The sequence below is a fragment of the Sparus aurata genome, chromosome 16, assembly GCF_900880675.1.
Source record: "Sparus aurata chromosome 16, fSpaAur1.1, whole genome shotgun sequence".
Lineage (NCBI taxonomy): Eukaryota > Metazoa > Chordata > Actinopteri > Spariformes > Sparidae > Sparus > Sparus aurata.
Window position 1 is genome coordinate 1,673,222 of NC_044202.1, and position 23,647 is coordinate 1,696,868.

Here is a 23,647-nt window from a genome sequence, read left to right on the forward strand (position 1 = left end):
GTTTTACTCCCCTAAAAGCAAACCTAACCCGACGGGCCAGATAATGAAGTAGGCAACAATTATTTCCTCTATTAATTGATTGACTGGTTGGTCTTTAAATTTCCAATCAGAGTTTCCCAAAGCCCAACGTGACGTCCTCAAATTCATTGTTTTGTCCACAACCAACGAAATTCCATTTACTGTCACAGAGGAGGAAAGAAACCAGGAAATATATTTGAATTTATGAGGCCGGAACAACAGAATTCTTAGTTTATTATCATTATTGCATCCAAAGTCCTCTCAGTCTCAACTTCCTTGTGTCTTTACATCCAATCAGATGTCTTCACGCCCAACAATCAGTCGTTGAGCTTCAGGTATCTCTCACTGAGAATCTGAGTGAGATACGTTCATCTTATATTTCTGTATTTCTGTTTTAGCCTCCAGATGTTGAACCGACCTGCGAACTTCATATTCAGTTAAAAGAAGGAAAGTTTCAGTTCGTTTTCACAAAGTTTCGTATCTGCACACTGTTTCTTATCGTATTCATGGTTCTTATTGTCTGGCTCAGACAGCAGCCATCGTGCAGCTCTCATTATGACTTTAACAAGTGGCCATAACAAGAGAAACTTTGAGCGCCAGTGAACACAGAGCTGCTCCTGAACGAGCCCCGCATGGGTCCCTGTCGCTCATTTGCATATGTATGTGTTTGCACAAAAAGGCATTGAGTCGTTGGTATAGCAGCGACTCTCCCTCCTGAGTGGAAACACTACTTTAGCCGAGCTGTGGCAGGTAAAACCAGCCCATTAGACGATGAAGAGGGGCGATTATAGGACCCCCTGACCGGTGAAATGTGCAGTTAGTTGTGTGTTCAAGAGGCGATTATACGAGTCGGTTGTTAGTCTGGGAGAGAGAGAGGAACAGAGACGGAGCGTATACGAGGACGGATGGAACTCAACAGACATAAAGAACATTTTCAAGACAAAGAAACAACATTAATTTTTGTTCTCTGATACATTTTCTTTCCTCTGCAGGCGGTCGTGTGTTTATTTCTGTGTGGACACTCGCGTCCCTCTTTAAGACTTACAGAGTTTTCAGACTTCTTTTATGTTCGGTGTATTTCTTGCGGTACTTTTTGTTATTGCCGGTGTTTGTTTGTCGTGTGAGCTTCTGTCTCTTTGTTCCCTTTAACATCTTTCATGTGTTGTCAGCGGGTAAAGAGACTTCCTTCATTTGCCTTTCATGTTCGTTAGTTTCAGTGTGTCGGGCTCTCCCGCTTTGTTTCACTGAAAAATGTATTCAAACTTGAGAAAACAGTCGAAACCTCCCGATTCTTTTATTCAGCAAATGAGGAAGAAACGTATAAAGAACAAAACTGGCCAGCTAAAAGTTGAGTATAATAACGTCTAGCTGGTTGACAGACACCAGAATAAATGTCGGTTTAGTATCTTTCTGCAAAACGACAGCTGAGTTCAAGATAAACGCTCCTTTACGTCAAAACTTTACGTTTGTTTAGGTTGAAATTTCTGTTTCTCTCTCGTCACAACACTGTGTTTACGCTTTGCTTGGATCGGGTTAAAATAACTGGTTTGGTTTCGCGATCACGACGTAGATAGTTCGATTTCCTGCGAGAAAATCTGATGTTTTGATCGCCACAAAAACTCCTGGAGATGCTTGAACTTCCTCTAGAAAGAGACGGTTTTGATCACCAGTAACGCGGCTGGAGATGTTCTGTCTTCCCGTGAAAAACACCCGTTTTGTTCACCAAAAAAAAATCCTGGAGAAGGTCGGAAATGTCCTGGTTAGGTTTAGGCACAAAAATCCCTTTGATAGGTTTGTGATCACGACGTAGATGGTCACATTTCCCATGAGAAGATCTGATGTTTCGATCGGCACAAACGCCTGGAGATGCTCGAACTTCCTGTGAAAAACATCCGGTGTTGGTCGCCCGTTTGGCAGCATTGTTATCTTGTGGCACCACCCGTTCCTGATGTGCTACGGTCATATAAATGTCGACCTCGGACGTTACCGCGGTTTGCAAAAGCTTTAAATGCTGACATCACATCCTGGAGACTGGACTGGAAGAAGACGATATTGTTACTGAGATAATATCGTTGAAAATCGTGTGGTTGAAATCTGATATCGTGACAGCTGTGACAGAGAATTCAGTTTGAATTTCAGATCTACAACTTTGAGTAATAATGCAGATTCATTCTCCTGCTTCAGAAAACGACGAACGAAAAAGAGACAGAAGGGAAAATAACCTGTGAAGAAAACAAAGACGAGGAAGAAAAGGTTGAACGGAGGGAGAGGAAATGTGACGGAGAGATTAGACGTGAGAACAGAGGAGGGATGAGAGACGGCGAGGAAGGTAAGAGAGGGAAAATGTGGGAATGGAGGAGGCAAATGAAAAAGATCTGGAGGGAGAGGCTGGAAATGAAAAAAGAAAATTAGCAAATAAGAGAGATAAAGAGAGGAGGAGAGCAAATGAAACAAAGGGAGAGATGGTGTGTTGTTTGTAGGGACTCAATTAAACAGAATTTGTTTTCCCTCCTCCTCCTCCTCCTCCTCCTCCTCCTCCTCTTCTCCCCGCAGGTTGAAGTGGTGATCAGGTCGTGACTCCCGCGTTTTAGAGCGTTGATGGGAAAACGATGAACACGCAGATGAAAAGATCATTTCGAGTGTTCATTTACCGGCAGAGCGACGCACCTTTGCGCTCGTCGTTCTCTGCGTTTCTCCCTGTAATGTTTGCAAAAGATTTATCATTTAAATCTGAATATTTGGGGTCTTTTCCCCGGGATGTGTCGTGGCTTCAGCAAAATCTGCGTCTCCGTCCTCTCACACACAGTTTGACCTTGAACAACTGCGAAGACACGACAAGCTGCTGCCAAAACCCACAACGGAAAAAGATGAAAGCTAATTTACAACCTCTTTATTTTGTTCGTCGCTCGGCTCGTGTGTGTATGTGTGTGTGTGTGTGTGTCATAAATTCTTCATAAGGCCAGGACAGTTCAGAGGCGAGGCGCAGGACATCAATTCCAGTTAATTCCCAATTTGTGTCAGAGCAGCAGATGCCGACGCCAGCACTGATAGGCCCGTTAATATGCTACTCAGACGCCATGTTGGGAGGGGGAGGAGGGGGAGGAGGGGGAGGAGGGGGAGGAGGGAGGGAGGCGATGGGTAAAGTGACACAAACAGACCTTTGATATACGGCGAGAACGATGTGGATAAACTGTTTTTCACCGTTAAAAGTGAGTGTCCACATACTTTTGTCGATATGAGCGACGTGGAGGATGAAGGAGAAAAGAGTGTCTGCTTCAGTGGCGTCGCCTCGTTCTATCACTACCCAGAATCCCTCTGTTCCCCCCGAAGACACACACACACACACACACACACACACAAACTTTGATACGTGTGTGTGTGCGTGGCATTGTGAGTCCAAATGTCTCTTTGTCAGTAATAGAAGTTTAATCACAGTCTGGTTACTGTGGCGGAAACACACACGGAGACGCCGAGCGAGCGAGCGAGCGGGCGAGAGAGAGAGAGAGAGAGAGAGAGAGAGAGAGAGGGAGAGAGAGAGAGAGGGAGAGAGAGAGAGAGAGGGAGAGAGAGAGAGAGAGAGAGAGAGAGAGAGAGAGAGAGAGTCATCTGTTGCTGTTGTTTAATTTCTAAAATGGAATCTGTCTCAGAGACGTTGATACATATGTTAATGCACACACATGCACACTTCCAATAACTTTGAACGTGTGTGTGTGTGTGTGTGAGGCGGTAATCACTACACACACACACACACACACACACACACACACAGATGGCGTTCTCGCTGTGTGTGTGTGTGTGTGTGTGTGTGCTCGGTCGACGGGAGACGGTTTGTTTCTTTCGGAGGAACAAAGTCACATCGTCACATTTGAGCCTCCTGACGAGCCGCCGCCAGCTGTCAGCGCCTCCGCAGACCTGGAATTAATCACCACGCCCGGGTGAAGTCGAACAACTGCCGCCGACGTGCCCGTCAGCAAGGCACACGGCCATCTCTACATCCTGATCCCTCTCTCTGGTTGAATCATCACTGCAAACTATAACTACGCCACAAAAATATGTTTATTTGATTTTAAATAATCAACGGTATAAACCAGGAGAAGTCAACTACGACTCCCAGGATGCATTTCACTAAGACACATCCATAAACAGAGCTTTAAACGATGCTTGATGCACCGGAGCATCACCGAGGGAGACATTTTGACTTTCAAAACAGGAAAGGTGAAAGCTGAAGGTCAGCGGGAGTGAAAGGAAACCTGGTTGTCTGAATTGTTTTACTCTGAGCTCGGGGGAGTTTGTGTTTCGGTGACGTCGCAGATCTTCAGTCGTTACTCTGCAGTGCAGAAGCGTTTCAGGCAGATTGGAAACGAACAGCTGTGTGGTTATCGAGCGCGGCGTCCGTCTCAACCTGAGCAGACGCCGCTCTGCGTTTCTGTTTCCTGATGAGTTTCATCTGCGAGGAAAAACTTTCTGGCTGATCTTTGGTTTTATGATACGAAGACCTGATGTAGGAGGTGTTTTAATCCAGGCTCCTCATTTCTTATTTTTAAAAACAGACCAGATGTGTCGAGAACAGGAAATCTGTCTGTCTGTCTGTCTGTTTATCTGTCTGTCTGTTTATCTGTCTGTCTGTTTATCTGTCTGTCTGTGTGTCTGTTTATCTGTCTGTGTGTCTCACTTTGTTCCTTCAGACAGCTAAAAGGCCACGGTGGCAGCAGGGCTCCTTAATTGAGACGACATTAATTATCATCTTCATGTTTGAGATTAGATCAGCGCTGATTAGCCTAAAATTAGACACACACACACACTCGTCTCAACAGAAATATTAGCGTGATCCTCCAGATACTATCTCTGTGTTTGGCATTTCTCAAACTGCAACCGCGACTTGCTTGTGTGTCTCTGCATGTGTTGTGTCTCTGCATGTGTGTGTGTTTGTTACCTCCAGCTGTCTCCACGTGTGCGTCAGGTTGTGTATCTTGCGGTGGAAGTCGGCGGGCAGCTCGGTGGCGCTCCTCTTCAGGGACTCGGCTCGGCCTAGCAGGCTCGTCTTCTTGCTCTCCATCAGCAGCAGCTCGGCGTGGCTGCTCTGCAGAACGACAGCAGGAAGACGGACAGTCGTCACTCAGACAGACACACAAAATACAAAACACAACGTACAGCGACACGGCGGCCTTTTACTGAAACATGCAGACAACATAGCATCTGTTAAGACCAATCTGGAAAACGTCAGAGACATTTGTGACTGAATATCTCCTCTACATTTCACCGTGTTTCACTTCAGCTTTCTTCTGACTCTTTATGTTCTGATCTGATGTTCACTACGCCTCCGAGTCTCCACTGGAAACTGCGATGAAACCGTTGAACTACAGCTGCCGTCCTCCGCAGAGGAGGCGGCGTCGCAGGCCTACAGGTGGGTTTGATACTCAAAAGAAAGCTTTTCGGCGGAGCGCTCCTTTAACCGCTCATTCTGAAAGGAGCAGATCTCTTTCCACTGTTTTTGTTTGCAGCTCATCTCATGATGAAACGTTCAAGGCAGTCGTAGGAGTGTTTCACTCGCAGCCTCGCCTGCTTTGACCACTTTAAAGGTAAAAAGTGCCGCAGCTCTGCAGCTCCACAGACGAGCGGGAATCAAACGCAGCGGCGGCGGCGGCGGCACTCGACGGCAGACTGCAGAGTCCTTTTTTGTTTTTTGTTTTTTGAGAAGATTTTAAAGAAATGCTTCATTTTGTAGCACCAAGTGCCGCTGAAGGTTTTCTTCACTTGTGATTCATGCTGTTGTTTGAGCGTCGTCGTCGTCGGGGAGCGAAGCAGCAGTCAAGGAGTGAAGCAGCAGTCAAGGAGCGAAGCAGCAGTCAAGGAGCGAAGCAGCAGTACGACAGATTTCTGTGTGTTTTTTAGTTTGTTGGTATTAATTAACGGATGCATCCTCCTATCATCATCACGCTTCAGTCTTCCCATCCTCAGCTTTATTTAATAAAAAGTTCATTTTGTCCTGTAAACACTGAGAGCCAGGAGAGAGAGAGAGATTTGACCTTCAGAAATAAAAACATCCAAACTGTTTCTTTAACTTCTTTCTTTTCTCCAGTGCTGCACTCATCATCGTTGTCACCTGATTTCCTTCACTCTTTTTTAAATTTGTCATTGTTTCTCATAAAATATTTGTCGGCCTCAGTTCCTTCTCCTCTTCCATCCATTAATTTCCTAAATTTTAACTTCCTTCTCTCCCTCTATCCTCTTCATCAACACTTCTCCATCTCTTTTGTCTTTACTGTAACCCTCCTCTTGCGTTCACTTTATTCATCCTTCTTTCCCGCCATCACTCTCCATCTATCTCCTCTTTCTTCCCTCCTTTTTTTTGCTTGTTAGCGTAACTCTCCTTCGATGCCTCCATCTTTTTTGCTTAATTTCCCTCCTCCTCCTCCTCCTCCTCCACCACCTCCTCCACTCTTTTCTCTTTCTCCTCTTTTCATTTTCTGCATCGATAGCTACTTGATTCTACTTTTCCCTTGTCGTTTATCATTACCGCCCGGCCCCATTTGAATATTTAAATGTCTCTTCTCTGACTCTGTGTGTGAGAGGACGTATGCATGCATGTGTGTGTGTGCGTGCGTGTGTGTGTGTTTTTGCTGCGCTGTCATCAGAGAGGCGGCAGCCATTTTTCAACGTCGCCGATTCTGATGGAGATGCTATCGCTCGGCGCTTCACGGCCATCCATCCCCTTCACTTAGCTAATAGCCACGCCGCCAGAACGAGGGATCGACAGCAGAAAAAAGAGAGACGAGTTGAAGGTAAATATGTCGGCGTCGCACTCGTCTAACAGTCAGGAAATTATACGATTTATTCGCTGATGGCAAATATTGATTTAAAAAGAGGGGGGAGGGAAGCGTAGGGGAGGGGGGAGGAGGAGCGGGGGAGGTTCTGTTGTTGTTGTTGTTGTTGTTTGTTTGAAGGATGCCACTGATCCAAAGTCAAAGAAGAGAAGGAGAGAGGAGGGCGAGAGGAAGATAGACATGCCGATTAAAATGCATGAGATCCGAACTTTGAGATAAGTGCTGAGAGAGGGATCTTGGAGAAATGGGACGGTGGAGGGGGGAGGAGGGGGGAGGCTGGGAGTGATGGTGTGAGGAGAGGGGTGGAGGGAGGGTGGATGCATGGATGGCTAGTTGTGATGTATTCACGCCTCAAGTCAATCTCCATGCAAGGATGGACTGAGATACACAGGCCTGAGGACGGAGAGAGACGGAGAGGGAGGACAAAGAGTGAGAGCGAGGGAGAAAGAAAGAGAGGAAATACTGTAAATAAATAGAGCGAGGGAGAGAGGACGCCGCCGCAGACGAGACGGGACGCCATACGACGTGAAGCGAACATGCGAGCGCCACTCAGAAGCTCAAAAGTCGGCGAGCAGAGCGACGACCCGGCGACAGGAAGTCAGATCGCTGCGTCAGGCTTCTCTACGATATATAACTGAACGCAAACGTGTCCGCGAAGCTTCAGGCGCCGTGACAGACGAGAGACGCTCGGCCTCTTTGTGTCTGACGTTATGAAAGCCAACCATAAAGGTGAAGACTCAGCGGGAGGCCGAGCAAAGTTCTTCCCCCGATCATTTCTTCTACCTACGGGAGTCATCTTCTCAAACCTCTGAGGGATCGCAGGAGATGAAACAATGAAACTTTTCAGCGTCCTTAAAAAAGAGATTTGCTGCAGAAGAGACTGAAAAGTGACGCAGCGATGTTCCAGGAGGATCAGTGCTCATTAGGGCTGGATTCAGTAAAACCTGATTCCTCTGCTTGTTAGACGTTAAATATAAATATCACATATTTATAAAGGCGAATTCATTAAATGGTCAATGTCGATATAACCAGAGATCAGTGTGACATCAGGAAAAGGCTTAAAAAAAAACTTCAACAACATCGTTTTATGTGTTAGTTCACATTTCCCGGCCTTAAGTTTTATTATGATACAATAAAAACACTGTTTCTTGTCATACAACCGCTGATTAATGTTGGCTGATGACTTTGTTCAGCTTCAGGTTTCTTGAGCTTAAATTTTCAGTCTTATCATGTGACAACATTGTGTTTGGTTCGGTTGAGTTTGGGCTCAAAAACAACCAGATTATGACGAGAAAAATATGTTTTGGTGTAAAATGTCTGTTACTGTCGCTGCACACACGACTGGAAAACATCTGTTGGTTTCCTCTTATAAATGTAGAAACACAGCCTTGAACTCTGGTTTGTGGCTTCCAGTACATTCGCCTCCACTTGGTCCAAATCTGAACACATCCATAGCTTGCAGAAATGTAAATTCTGCTGCCCTGGCTGATACGCTGAGCTTTATTTAACAGAGATAATCCTTCTCACCTCTCCTCTGCTTCAGTTTTCTGTTTTGCAGAGGACTCTCTGCTCTGACCTCGACCTCCCGCCTCCTCTCTGTTAATCTGCCGACTCTTTATCGAAGCCATTAAAAGTTTCTGTTGATCGGAGCATCAGCTCAGCGTCTGGACCCGAAACCATAAAACATCAATTGTGACTAATTTAAACTAATTAGTTGCAGCTTCGGTCCCATATGTTGGATATCCAGCATCAGGAAGCACGAACACGAGCAGGTGATTTATGTTTGTTATTAGATTTAATGCACAGAACATACTGACCATTATTATGTGGCTGTAGGTGCAAAAATGCACTAATAAAATGTATTTATTTAACTTTAAATATGCAGTTCAATAAATTGGTATTATGGAAATTGTTACGAATATTTTTCACTTCATTTTGCAACATTTTACAGACGGAAAGATTATCAATTGAATTAAGAAAACAAAGGTGGAGCGATCAGTAATGTAAATATTGAATATTCAGACATAAATACACTGAAAATCTACTTTACTACAAACACAAAACTACAGAAAATTGGTGGAATGGCACAATTGCAGGTAATTATTAATTATATTCCACCAAAAAGGCTAAAAATATTTCTAATTATTTGGAATTTCACAGCATGAATGTGGTAATAGTTTAAAAAACGCGTATCTGGTCTGAAAAGATGCATTAAAAAAGAGGAAAAATCTAAAATATGATGCTAAATTCCGCACAAAGACGTGTTTTTATGTTTTCACGTTATATATTTCATCACATATGTGTTGAAAAGGTTTCCATAAACAGAGAAACTGGAGGATAAACGCTTGATAAAACAGAGAAGAGAGGGAGAGAGAGGGGGAGGAGAGAGAGAGAGGAGAAAATCAACAAGCAATCATAAGTTTAATTTGGTCTCCATATTAATGAGCACGGAGCTGAAATGTCAGCAAAAATGCAGTCATACATGAAAAACATTTAATGCATTTTGAACATTAGTTTTTTTCTTCTCACAGATTCATCTTATCCTCCAAATGAGAGAAGTTTGTCGGAGGCTGCGTAACGGAACGATTCTGTCGTCGCGGCAGCTAAAGTTCGGGGAGGGGGAGCGATAAGGACGCGTCTTCATCCTCCTCCTCATCATCGTCATCGCCTCTCGTCTCCTCTGTGTGTCCTCTCTTCTTCCTCCGCTGGGTTTCTATCCTTCTCCTCATCTTCAAATCCTCCTTCATCTCATCCTCCTCCTCACGCTGACCTCCCTCTCCGTCTTCATTGATTATTTTTTGTAAAACGTCACATAACATTACACGCCAATTACTTAAATTATCAATCTCATAAGGAACTGCAACTAATAATTATATTCAGGGTTGATTAATCCGTCTATTATTTTAACGATTAATCGATTAGATCGGTCTATAAATTTCCAGGACATTATGTTAAAAGTTCATGAGTGTATTCAGGAAAACCAACAAGGCTGCTGAACGACCGCCGGCCGGACGACTGCGGACATTTCCATCCGATCTTGTCGTATCAAACCGAGATGTTTTTTAAGCAGACCTGCAGATATTCTAGAGGTTTTTGTGACGAACAGAACCGGCTACATGTCACAGGAAGTGGACCGGATCTATCCGTGATCGTGGCGACAATAAACAGATATTTTAAGCAGATTTTAAGATGTTTTTCTAAAACTAACCGATTTTTTTTTTTGAGAGAAAAACAGAATATTAAACCTACAGAAACGTCTAGTTTGAACTTAATTGTGGTTTTACAGAAACACACTTGATTCACATTTTCACTGGCGATTTGATTTTCTGATCCAAACACTCGTCTGGTTCCTGAGCTCCCAGTCTGAACCACTAGCTGCACAGCTAACTGAGCTACCTAGCTAACAGCTAGCAGTCATTTACTGCATCCTGTATGACACGAAGGCTGATTTGCAAAGATTTCATTATAAATGCCAGAAATTCAGTCCATAAATGAATGTGTCGTCATGATACTAGCCGCGATGCTACTGCAGCCTTTACTGTAGTTCTGTTACTAACAGAACTGTGCTGTGATACCGGTCTACGGACCAGAACCGCTCACTCATAACTCATAATAACAATAAAACACTCTTTCATTTGTTTTCTCCTCCTCATTGTCCATCCCGTCTCTGCCCGCCTCTCGTTTTCCTCTTAAACAAAGTGTGTGTGTGTGTGTGTGTGCGTGCGTGTGCGTGTGTGTCTGTGTGTGTGTGTGTGTGTGTGTGTGTGTGACTCAGTGTCTCCGGCTGAGATGGATGTTCCACCGGCTATGAAAGAGCAGGAAGTGGCTCTCTGACACCCCATTTATACTGCCAGACACTTCAACCTGTGTGTGTGTGTGTGTGTGTGTGTGTGTGTGTGTGTGTGTGAGTGTGTGTGTGAGTGTGTGTGTGTGTGTGTGTGTGTGTGTGTGTGGTGGGAAAGCACAGCCACATAAACACCTTTAAGTGACATCACCCTCTCTCTCTCTCTCTCTCTCTCTGTCTCTCTCTCAAAACCGCCTCCGTTTTTTTAACAATAATTGCAGTAATTACCAGCGTATATTTTGTCCTCAGTTTGTTTTTCAGAGACATACGAGCCGTGTTTATGTTTCCATTTCTAGATTCATTTTATTTTTTTTATAAATTATAGCTTTTACACGTAACTTTCCAATCTCCCTCCAAGTCATAAGACGATGTTTGAGAAATGTTCAGGATTATCTCAGTGCAAGGCTTTTTATTTAGACACATTAACACAGAAAACAGAAGTGAATTATAGAAAATAAACATTATTTTATATTCATTGTTTCTTGGTTTCTTCTTCCTTCACTAACTGTAAAACTTTAACTCAGACTAAACTCTGCCTTCTGTGTCTCTGAGAGGTTTCTGGAAGTTTCTCTTTCACCAAATTAAAAAGCCTAAAAAGATGCAAACAAAAAAAAAAAAACAGCAATGAGACTTTTTCTCTCTTTTCCAAAACGAGGCGACAACAAAAGACCCGGCAACATGTTTTAATTGTCGCCATGGAAACCAGATGAATGAGCCGTTTGACTGGCCGGTAAAGACGGCTCGCCATTCAGCCTCGCAGCGAGTCACGTGTGTGTGTGTGTGTGTGTGTGTGTGTGTGTGTGTGTGTTTGTGTGTGTGTGTGTAGCTGGGAGGTCATTAGTACAAAGCAAGAAGGGTGAAATTTCTACCAGTCCGCTGAGAGAGAGAGAACAGAGAGAGAGAGAGAACAGACAGCTGAATGAATGCACATACTAATAACTGTCCATTAAAAAAGCAAAGAGGAAAAAACCAATAAACAATCCCCTCGGCTGTTTATGGATCCTCCCGATTCATCCGAAGATGCTTTATTCATGCGAATATATCAAAAAAATGAAAAATTTTCACATTATTGGTGTGTGTGTTCAGGAGTTGAGCCTGTTTACCAGATAATACACACTCATAGCTTAGCATCTTTAGCTCGCCTCGGCTCAAACTGGCCTGAATGTTTTTGAATGGTAGTTTTATGTCGTTCACATAAATGGTTACAACCAGTGGCGTGCACAGACTTTTTGAAGGGCAGGGGCGAAAAGAAGGGCACTTTAGCGCGCGTTTTGGCTCCCAAGAGGGCACTTTAGTGTGCGTTTTGGCTCCCAAGAGGGCACTTTAGCACGTGTTTTTGCGACCCAAGAGGGCAGTTTATCATGTTTTAACCAGCCAAGGGGGCAGTTTAGTGTGTTTTGCCAACCAAGAGGGCACTTTAGCGTGCATTTTGGCTGCCAAGAGGGCACTTTAGCACACGTCTTGGCTCCCAAGAGGGCACTTTATCATGTTTCAACCAGCCAAGGGGGCTAGTTTAGTGTGTTTTGCCAACCAAGAGGGCACTTCAGCGCGCATTTTGGCTCCCAAGAGGGCACTTTAGCATGAGCTTTGGCTCCCAAGAGGGCACTTTAGCGCGCATTTTTCAACAATCGGGCCACGAAGAACGGTGTGTTTGGAGGATTTGGAGGTCGGAAGTCTTTACGGTTAACACTCAGCTGTAGTCAGTGATTGTGTTTCAGTTTGAAACAGCGGGCTGTCAGGACTTGGCGGAGGTTTGCACTCTACTGAACTGCCATTCTAGTTTCAACTGCAAATGATCTAAACCAGATCTGGTTCTTCTCTCTTGGTAAACCCACTGTGACGTCACCCATTGTTTTATGGTGTATCGTTTTGAGACTCCGGTTTGTGTTTGGCGTCACGGCCGTCGCCATCTTGGTTATTTGGGCCCAGAAGTTACCATATTTGGACGAGTGGGTGGAGCTGGGGAAGATATCCTCTAAATAGGACAATAATTTACAAAAACGGATGTCATGCTGTATTGAAGAGGACTTTAAACTAAACATTAAGACCATAAACTCACCAGGAAACTGTTTGCTGAGGTCTTAGATCAAATGAGAAGTAGGGTTGTTTTCTCATAAGCTTACATACAATAAGACCATTGGCGAACCCTGTGAGGTAAACTTACTAAGCACAACTTCTCAGAAAGTGCAGCACAGACGGAACAAAACGTTTCTGTGGATTATCTCGTGTCTCATTAAATCATTTTGTCGACCTCTGAACTTTTCTTCGAGCACCGATCAGACTAAAAGCTTCTTTAAATGTGCTGATCTGTATTCCTTCCCCCCAGAGGATACACCCCGTGACCGTTTCTCTCGTGCCTCCTTCAGGACAAACTTTACATTTCCATCAGCGTGTTGTTTGTTCTGTCCAACACTTTCATATTCTGCAGGATAATGAACACTGCAGCCTCTGAGGGGCTTTATTCTATTAGTCAGCTTATTATTATGTGGTTCTAATTTTCATTACAAAGAAAACAACAGAATATAAAATATGGAAACTTGTCAAGAAAACACAATCAACTGACTTTGATTCTACCCGCTGAAACAAGTCAACACAATCGATTATTATTATTACTGGTAGAAACACTTTTTTTCCCTGCAGAGTTGTTAGTTTTATTTGTCTCAGCTTGATATTGTTGGTCCAAAAAACAAAAAGAGGGGAAGAGAGAGTGTGAGTGTCGGCGAGGAGGCTGGGTCATACAGACTGTGGTATGCTGCTAGTGGTCGATGCCAGGTGATCTTTGACCCACTAAGAACCCTGGGAAATCTCTCCTGGTAAGACAGTACGAGACGAAACAATACGAGCAGAAGAAGAAGAAAGTGCAGAGGAATTCCAGATAATCCTACCAGAACCAGGGTCAGGTTCTGGTTGGCACAATATCTGGATTGGTTAAACTCCAACGGTAACTTTTTGTTTCTGTTTTTTTTTATCAGCAAAGACCAGAGATGAAAACATTCAGGTGACGTCACACATCCGTCTTTTGAAAATAACGTCATCTGCAGCTACATTTGAATGTTTTTAGTAACACAGAAACTTTAGTCTGTTTGCAAACTGTTTATTCTGCCAAAGATTGATTGTGAGAAGGTTATCTGTGATTTGGGAGTTCAACAGATTGGCGACTCTTTGATAAATGAATCTTAAGATTTGATTTTGATTCTTTGGTGTCAGATTTTGATTAGGAAATGATTCCTGCAAGGATATAATGTTAGCAGTTAATGTTTCTGCAAATGTCAGAAACATCAACACGTCCAAGGTCGACACTTGTACCAACCACAGTTTCTGTTTATTAGCCTCCTGTCGCATCAGGAGGTGGAGAGGAAGGTGGTGGCGTTTTTACAAGCTGTGACTGCCAAATGGCCGACCGCAGTTCGAGGCAAAAAACTGGATATTTCCAAACACACCTGGAGACATTTACTGCCGTTTTTGTGGTGACAAAATCACCTTTTTGTCACGGAAACTCTGATTTCAGTGATCGTGGAAACCAAAACAGGTATTTTAGGCCAAACCATTATGTTCTCCTAACCCAAACCAACCAGCGCTCTGACGAGAGAAACAGGAAATTCAACCTAGACAAACGTAAAGTTGCAACATAAAGAAAGATTCAGTTTGAACTCATCTGTGGTTTTGCAGAAAGGTACTTAAATGGTCCACGGGCCCTTTTATTTTTAAAAAAATTAGCTGCATTAATGACCTCACATTCATTATTTTGAAAGCATCTTAAAGTCTCCTGTCTGTATGAGAATAAAAAAATGAGGATGGAGGCGATGAAAGTCGATTTTAGACATTTGTGAATCGATGCAGAATCGTCCATGCCAAGGATCAATTCTTACCCCCCCACCCCTGATATTAAATCAATATTTTGAGCTCATTAATCTCATAGTTCTGAATCAGCAGCTCCATTATCTGGATCAAGTGTTTTGTGAAGAATCAGGTGTAGAAGTCTGGATCTTAGGATATCTTCTGCTTTGTCTCATTTTCAGGCTGCAGCTCCACATTTATCAACTTCACGTCGAGTATTGTTCGGTTCCTCCCGTCTTCAAAGGGCCGTTAAAGGGTCGACACCGATATAAGTTTGAGGTTGTGGGCCAAAGGAATAAATTATGTAAGTGAGTGTCCTCGTGAGAAGTACAAATGTGTTTGTGTGAGTTTCCTGACCCCATAGGAAGCTGGATGGATCAGACTATTCAGCATCTAAACAAAGACGGTCTTTATGCTGAGAGAGGGCGAGCGAGGGAGGGCGAGAGACACAGAGAGAGAGAGAGAGAGAGAGAGAGAGAGAGAGAGAATGTACAGACATTAGTATAATATCGTCCTTTAGTTTTATTCACGCTGAGCAGACCCGACAAACAGTTATTACTGATATTATCAATAAAGTCAAACAGTTAAATTATACCATTGTTAACATTACTGGTGTCTTTATTGTTTGTCTTCGTCTTTCCTCTGTTTTCTTTCTGTAAATATGTTTGTTTATTATTTTTTAAACACCCTAAAAATAACAACGAATAACTGGAAGACAGCGAGATCCTCCGTTAATCAAGGTCACTTCTCTCCGTGTTGAGTCAATTTGCTAATCATCTCAGTGGTGTGTGTGTGTGTGTGTGTGTGTGTGTGTGTGAGTGTGTGTGTGTGTGTGTGTGTGTGTGTGTAAACCACTGACTTACAGTCTCACTGAAGTGGGCAGGTGTTGGTCAACAACACGGCCTCTGTTGTTGGCTTCCGCCGCTGTGTGAGTGTGTGTGTGTGGTTGTGTGTGTGAGTGGTTGTGTGTGTGTGTGTGTGTGGTTGTGTGTGTAAATGGAGTTAATTCACTGGTCTTTATTTACCTCAACTTTAGACACAACTGGAGACACATTTAATTCCTTAACGTCCCTGTTTCTTAATTTTTTATTTTTCATCATGTCTTTGTGAGAAGTTTTTGGATCCGCCCCCTTTTTTTAATTCACTGAATCCTGCCGTCTTGATAAATCGAGGATCGTGAACATTTCAGCAGCACTAATACCATCAGTGCATGGACAGAGAATAGAGCAGGCTGAAGATAGATGTGGATTTTGAAAAGTTCTGAGAGTCGAGTCAAGATGGAGACTAAAAGAGCTAAACTGAAATACATGCTTACATCGTACATTTCTGCAAAACCACAGATGTTAATGCTACGTGTCTACATGAGGTTTAATTCCTTCCTCCATTTCCAACTTTCCAACTTATGCTCTGGTTAGGTTTAGACACACAAACCATGTGGTTAGCTTTAGGAAAAGATTGTGGTTTGGCTTAAAATACCTGTTTTGTCACCACAAACAGAACTGGAGATGCCCAACCTCAGTTTTGGTTGTACTGAAGTGTGATGATGAGCTTTTTTAGGGGAACGAGGCTGAATATTTAGTTTGTCTCCTCTCTCACGTCTCTGGTGACATGTTTGCAGCAATTTGTCTCAGTGTTGGCTGCTGAGAAAATACAACATGATGAATGTCGACTTGTTTTGGAGACATTAAAATCATATAACTTGCACAGATCTTAAGACCTTTGCGGGTTCAGGTTGCGACTAAAAGACGGAAACGAAATGATGCATCAAAAATTCTTCTTACTGGTTATATTGAGGGACAGCTGTGATGTAACTCCAGTAACTCGGCACAGCTTTTTGAAATGCGATACGAAATGCAGGAATGTTCCTCAATATTGAATTATTTGCTAAAAGTGAGGACTGGGAAATATAAATACAAAAATCAAGGTTTCAAGCTGATGATAACTTACATTTCTGCATAAAAATCAGACATCATGAGGATGTTCGGTCGCTACACAGCAAAGACGCGCGTTGGAAAATACGCATCACCTTGCAGGGACGGTTAACAGGATAATAGAAGACGTTGGTCTCATTATTAGGACTGACAGTGGAGCTCCGGTGATCACACTGTCATCATCACCACTCGCTCATTTAACTGTTGATTTCCCTCCTTTCCTCTTTTCTCCTCAGCGCTCCCCCTCCTCTCCTCCCTCCATCCCACCACAATGACAGAAATGTAATAGCTCTGAGCGTGTGTGTGTGTGTGTGTGTGTGTGTGTGTGTGTGTGTGTGTGTGCGTCCAGCAGACCGACCATGTAGCCTAAACGACAGACAATCTTTATTCTAATGAAGAAGGTGCCAAGGTCAAACGGAGAGCAGGGTGATGAATGGAGAACATATACACACACTTAGACACACACACACACACGCAGACATACATCATGTGGCTCTCACACATTAATTGTAAACCAGAGCTCCCAGTCAACTCGCAACTGCAATATTGTGTGTTGTCACAGTCTCTCCCTCACACACACACACACACACACACACACACACACATTTTAAAAAAGGAGGCTTTCCCCTTGAGATGACATTAAACATTATTCTCACGACACACACTTAAACAAACCGTCACAGGAAATACAATCTGTTTGCAGGTAAAAGAAAAACTGCAGTGTGTGTGTGTGTGTGTGTGTGTGTGTGTGTGTGTGTGTGTGTTTCTCTCCGTGCCACCAATGATAATTTTAAAGAAAACGTCTGAAAACAGTTTATTTTCCCTGTAAATGTTCAATAATCCTGTGATTTGGTTTGAATTTGTTGCTTAAATGCTCTTTCTGGTGTTTTACTTCCACTAAGGTCGACTTTAAACACTCAGCAGTTTGATTGTTGTTGATTGATTTCCTGTTGAATTCATATCAGAAAACCAAAATACACCACATCTCCACAGAGACCTGTCTCCACCACCACATCTCCACAGAGACCTGTCTCCACCACCACATCTCCACAGAGACCTGTCTCCACCACAGCATCTTCACAGAGACCTGTCTCCACCACCACATCTCCACAGAGACCTGTCTCCACCACCACATCTTCACAGAGACCTGTCTCCACCACAGCATCTTCACAGAGACCTGTCTCCACCACCACATCTCCACAGAGACCTGTCTCCACCACAGCATCTCCACAGAGACCTGTCTCCACCACCACATCTTCACAGAGACCTGTCTCCACCACAGCATCTTCACAGAGACCTGTCTCCACCACAGCATCTCCACAGAGACCTGTCTCCACCACCACATCTCCACAGAGACCTGTCTCCACCACAGCATCTTCACAGAGACCTGTCTCCACCACAGCATCTCCACAGAGACCTGTCTCCACCACAGCATCTTCACAGAGACCTGTCTCCACCACAGCATCTTCACAGAGACCTGTCTCCACCACAGCATCTCCACAGAGACCTGTCTCCACCACAGCATCTTCACAGAGACCTGTCTCCACCACCACATCTCCACAGAGACCTGTCTCCACCACAGCATCTTCACAGAGACCTGTCTCCACCACAGCATCTTCACAGAGACCTGTCTCCACCACAGCATCTTCACAGAGACCTGTCTCCACCACCACATCTTCACAGAGACCTGTCTCCACCACCACATCTTCACAGAGACCTGTCTCCACCACAGCATCTCCACAGAGACCTGTCTCCACCACAGCATCTTCACAGAGACCTGTCTCCACCACCACATCTTCACAGAGACCTGTCTCCACACCACATCTTCACAGAGACCTGTCTCCACCACAGCATCTTCACAGAGACCTGTCTCCACCTCCACATCTTCACAGAGACCTGTCTCCACCTCCACATCTTCACAGAGACCTGTCTCCACCACCACATCTTCACAGAGACCTGTCTCCACCACAGCATCTTCACAGAGACCTGTCTCCACCACCACATCTTTACAGAGACCTGTCTCCACCTCCACATCTTCACAGAGACCTGTCTCCACCACCACATCTTCACAGAGACCTGTCTCCACCTCCACATCTTCACAGAGACCTGTCTCCACCACCACATCTTCACAGAGACCTGTCTCCACCACAGCATCTTCACAGAGACCTGTCTCCACCACCACAGCATCTTCACAGAGACCTGTCTCCACCTCCACATCTTCACAGAGACCTGTCTCCACCACAGCATCTCCACAGAGACCTGTCTCCACCACAGCATCTCCACAGAGACCTGTCTCCACCACAGCATCTCCACAGAGACCTGTCTCCACCACAGCATCTCCACAGAGACCTGTCTCCACCACAGCATCTCCACAGAGACCTGTCTCCACCACAGCATCTTCACAGAGACCTGTCTCCACCTCCACATCTTCACAGAGACCTGTCTCCACCACAGCATCTCCACAGAGACCTGTCTCCACCACAGCATCTTCACAGAGACCTGTCTCCACCACAGCATCTTCACAGAGACCTGTCTCCACCACAGCATCTTCACAGAGACCTGTCTCCACCACCACAGCATCTTCACAGAGACCTGTCTCCACCACAGCATCTCCACAGAGACCTGTCTCCACCACCACATCTCCACAGAGACCTGTCTCCACAACCACATCTCCACAGAGACCTGTCTCCACCACAGCATCTCCACAGAGACCTGTCTCCACCTCCACATCTTCACAGAGACCTGTCTCCACCACCACATCTTCACAGAGACCTGTCTCCACCACAGCATCTCCACAGAGACCTGTCTCCACCACAGCATCTTCACAGAGACCTGTCTCCACCACAGCATCTCCACAGAGACCTGTCTCCACCACAGCATCTTCACAGAGACCTGTCTCCACCACAGCATCTTCACAGAGACCTGTCTCCACCACAGCATCTCCACAGAGACCTGTCTCCACCACCACATCTTCACAGAGACCTGTCTCCACCACAGCATCTCCACAGAGACCTGTCTCCACCACAGCATCTTCACAGAGACCTGTCTCCACCACAGCATCTTCACAGAGACCTGTCTCCACCACCACATCTTCACAGAGACCTGTCTCCACCACAGCATCTTCACAGAGACCTGTCTCCACCACAGCATCTCCACAGAGACCTGTCTCCACCACCACATCTTCACAGAGACCTGTCTCCACCACCACATCTTCACAGAGACCTGTCTCCACCACAGCATCTTCACAGAGACCTGTCTCCACCTCCACATCTTCACAGAGACCTGTCTCCACCACCACATCTTCACAGAGACCTGTCTCCACCACCACATCTCCACAGAGACCTGTCTCCACCACAGCATCTTCACAGAGACCTGTCTCCACCTCCACATCTTCACAGAGACCTGTCTCCACCACAGCATCTTCACAGAGACCTGTCTCCACCACAGCATCTTCACAGAGACCTGTCTCCACCACCACATCTTCACAGAGACCTGTCTCCACCACAGCATCTTCACAGAGACCTGTCTCCACCACCACATCTCCACAGAGACCTGTCTCCACCACCACATCTTCACAGAGACCTGTCTCCACCACAGCATCTTCACAGAGACCTGTCTCCTCCACCACATCTTCACAGAGACCTGTCTCCACCTCCACATCTCCACAGAGACCTGTCTCCACCTCCACATCTCCACAGAGACCTGTCTCCACCACAGCATCTCCACAGAGACCTGTCTCCACCACAGCATCTTCACAGAGACCTGTCTCCACCACCACATCTTCACAGAGACCTGTCTCCATCACAGCATCTTCACAGAGACCTGTCTCCACCACCACATCTTCACAGAGACCTGTCTCCATCACAGCATCTTCACAGAGACCTGTCTCCACCACCACATCTTCACAGAGACCTGTCTCCACCTCCACATCTTCACAGAGACCTGTCTCCATCACAGCATCTTCACAGAGACCTGTCTCCACCTCCACATCTCCACAGAGACCTGTCTCCACCTCCACATCTTCACAGAGACCTGTCTCCACCTCCACATCTCCACAGAGACCTGTCTCCACCTCCACATCTCCACAGAGACCTGTCTCCACCACAGCATCTCCACAGAGACCTGTCTCCACCACAGCATCTTCACAGATTCCTGCATTATTTTGGTGGAAAACTTTTCAAAATAAAAGTCTGATTGTTTTAATTCTGCTGCTGCTCATCACTTTGCGAGACGAGCCGTCACTTGTTGTTTTGAAGGAAAACTCTGCAAACATGTTTACAGCCGACCTTGGCCCGACATTGGCTCCACACTCGTCAAAACTACTTTTATTTCTGTGCGAGATTCCTGCTCATTTTCTGTGTGTGTGTGTTAGCGTCAGGTTTCAGTCAGACGGCGTTCCTGGGAAGCTGAGGGAGTCTCAAGAGAGAAGAGATACAGAGATAGAGAGAGAGAGAGAGAGGGAGGAAGGGAGATAAGAGGGGGAGAGAGAGAGAGAGAGAGAGAGAGAGAGAGAGAAGGGGGGAAAGTTGGCGAGATGCTGCTGAGTCGTGTCTCTTTGTTCTAAAGCAGATATATCCCCGACTTTATCAAGACTGACAGAACAAACGCACAGGAAACAGCCTCCCACAGGACACATAATCCACACACACACACACACACACACACACACACACACACACACACACACGAGAGAGAAAACTAAGAACATTTGAGAAAGTGCAAAGACACGCGTGAATGTGAACACACACACGGAGGTGAGAAAGTGAAGACACACCAACCGACACACACACACACTCACACGTTCAATGATACTAGAGATATGTTACACACACACGCTAACACACGACTTGTGTGTACTTTTAGAGGACGAGAACACACACTTACTGCAAACACATGCGCACACACACATGTTTAAGCACACTTAATGCACAAACACACACACATGCTGACTGTAAGCAAACACATACGTGTTCTGTGGCTCGTGTGACAACAAGCTTTATTTACAGGAACACGACAAGGTCAGCCGACAGAAGAAGAGAACAGAAAAGGAAGAACGTGAATGTATTTATTCACATTTATATCAACCGATGAAACTGTTTTTGATCTTTATTTTATGTTTATTTTATTTCAGGTGACTGTGAAGCTCTCTAGTTGTTCATGTACATGAAAGCAAAGACGCACAAAAGTGTTTTCTGCGACTAATCAGAAGAGAAGCTGCTGTCAGTGTACGTTTTTGCGATCTTTGATTTCAAATTTCCAGTTTTATGTCGCTTCAACTCGGTGCTAATCGTTCGGTTTGGTTTAAGTATAACAACCATGTGGTTAGGGTTTGTAAAAAGATCATATTTAGCTTAAAATAACGCTTCTGTCGCCACAATCATGTCTGGAAAATATCCTGACGTCTTCTAATTTTATTGACGAACAGGAGAGAGTCGCCTGACAACGATCCTGAATAACACTGACAATCTGCTGCGATGATGACAATGATGGTAAAATAACTTTGACATGATTGTTTATGAAATCTGGACACTTTTATAACTCTTGAGCATCTAAAACTGATGCAAATCCTCAATAAATGTCTCCATGTCTGATATCTGTGACGTTTTGTCTCACAGGTTGAGTCCTGTTTCTTTTCTCGACCACGTTTCTTGTCGTTTCTGATTTTATCGCCGCTCTCGTTGTCGTTACGTATATCAGGTGTGTCGGAGGCTGACTGAGGTGTGGTTCTGTTGAACATCTCCATCATTGTCGTCCACACTCGCTTCCTCATATCGTCTAATATCAGCTGCACAGAGTCGTTTATACTGTTAACTGTGCGGCGACTGTTTCAGTTAACAAGAGAAGAAGAAGCAGCTCGTACGACATGTGGAATTATGTCGACACACAAAGACACACCTGAAATCACACAAAACTGACTGAGAGACGGAAAATATATAGACATATGTGACAAAACACACACACAGACACACACACACACCCCACACACACACACACACACACACACACCCACACACACACACACACACACACACACACACACACACACTCCCACAGGACTTCAGCTCTCTGCTCATATAAGAAGCTGCAACAAACGACAAAACGCGACATCGGGACGTCTGACCCAGGAAGCGTTCAACTCAACACATCCTGCCTGATGCACACACGTCTGTACACACACACACACACACACACACAGTACACACATCAGACACACACACATTGTACACACACCAGACACACACACACAGCGAGGCAGCGGCAGAGCTCTGCAGGTCTCTGGAGAGAAGAAAAGGGAATATCAGTCTACAAAGAAAGAAGGAAAGTGTGTGTGTGTGTGTGCGCGCGAGTGTGTGTGTGTGTGTGTGTGTGGTTGTGTGTGTGTGTGTGTGTGTGTGGTTTTGTGTGTGTGTGTGTGTGTGTGTGCGATAGAGATTTTCCTGAGCTGCAGGACGTTTCTTTTGTGGGATAAGAAGAGATTTTTGCTGTTTCAAAGTGTTTCTTTTTAAACGGCTGCAGACAGATTCCTCTCTTTCTTTTCTCTCCGTCTCTTTAAGCGTTCGGAGGTCACGTCTTCACTCCGCTGAGGACGACAGCAACAGATCCGTCAGTCGGTCCCTCGTTCGTTTGTTTCGTTTTAGAGAAGACTTGTTCTGAGATTCTGGATTAATAATAATGTAAATGTGGAGCCAGATAACGACGGATCAGCAGGTTCTGATTCTCCAGATTGTGGGTTCTTCTTCTTCTTCTCCTCTAATCCGATCCTTCCTTTCTCCTTTCCTTCCTTTACGTCACTGTTATTTCTCCTTCCTGCCTTCTTTGAATCCTGACTCCTTGCTCCCTCTTTCCTTCCTTCTTTCCTGCCTTTCCCTTTAAAAATCTCATCCTTCTTCCATTTCCTGTTTCCTTCCTCACTTCCCTGTTTCTACCCTTCCTGAAATCATTCATTTCCTCTTCACTTCCTTTTTTCTTTAATTCCTTACATCCTTGTTTTTCTCCTCTTAACCTCCATCTTCCTTTTCTCTCTTCCATTATTTCCTTCTTCCTTACTTCATTCCATAATTTCTTTCCTCATTCCTTCCATCCATTATTTTCCTTCTTCTTTCCTTCCTTTTTTTCTTTAATTCCTTACATCTTTGTTTTACCCCTCTTAACCTCCCGTCCATCTTTTTTCTTTCTTTCTTTCTTTCTTTCTT

General features: G+C 44.8%; 1 protein-coding gene across 1 annotated transcript in view; it reads right to left on the reverse strand.

Annotated features, from left to right (window-relative positions):
• akap6 (A kinase (PRKA) anchor protein 6) overlaps positions 1 to 23,647 on the reverse strand; it is a 154,280-nt gene that overhangs the window by 46,791 nt on the left and 83,842 nt on the right. The window contains exon 12 of the mRNA XM_030391783.1: positions 4,952 to 5,098. Coding sequence (XP_030247643.1) covers positions 4,952 to 5,098 — 147 coding nt within the window. The remainder of the gene's footprint in view (positions 1 to 4,951; positions 5,099 to 23,647) is intronic.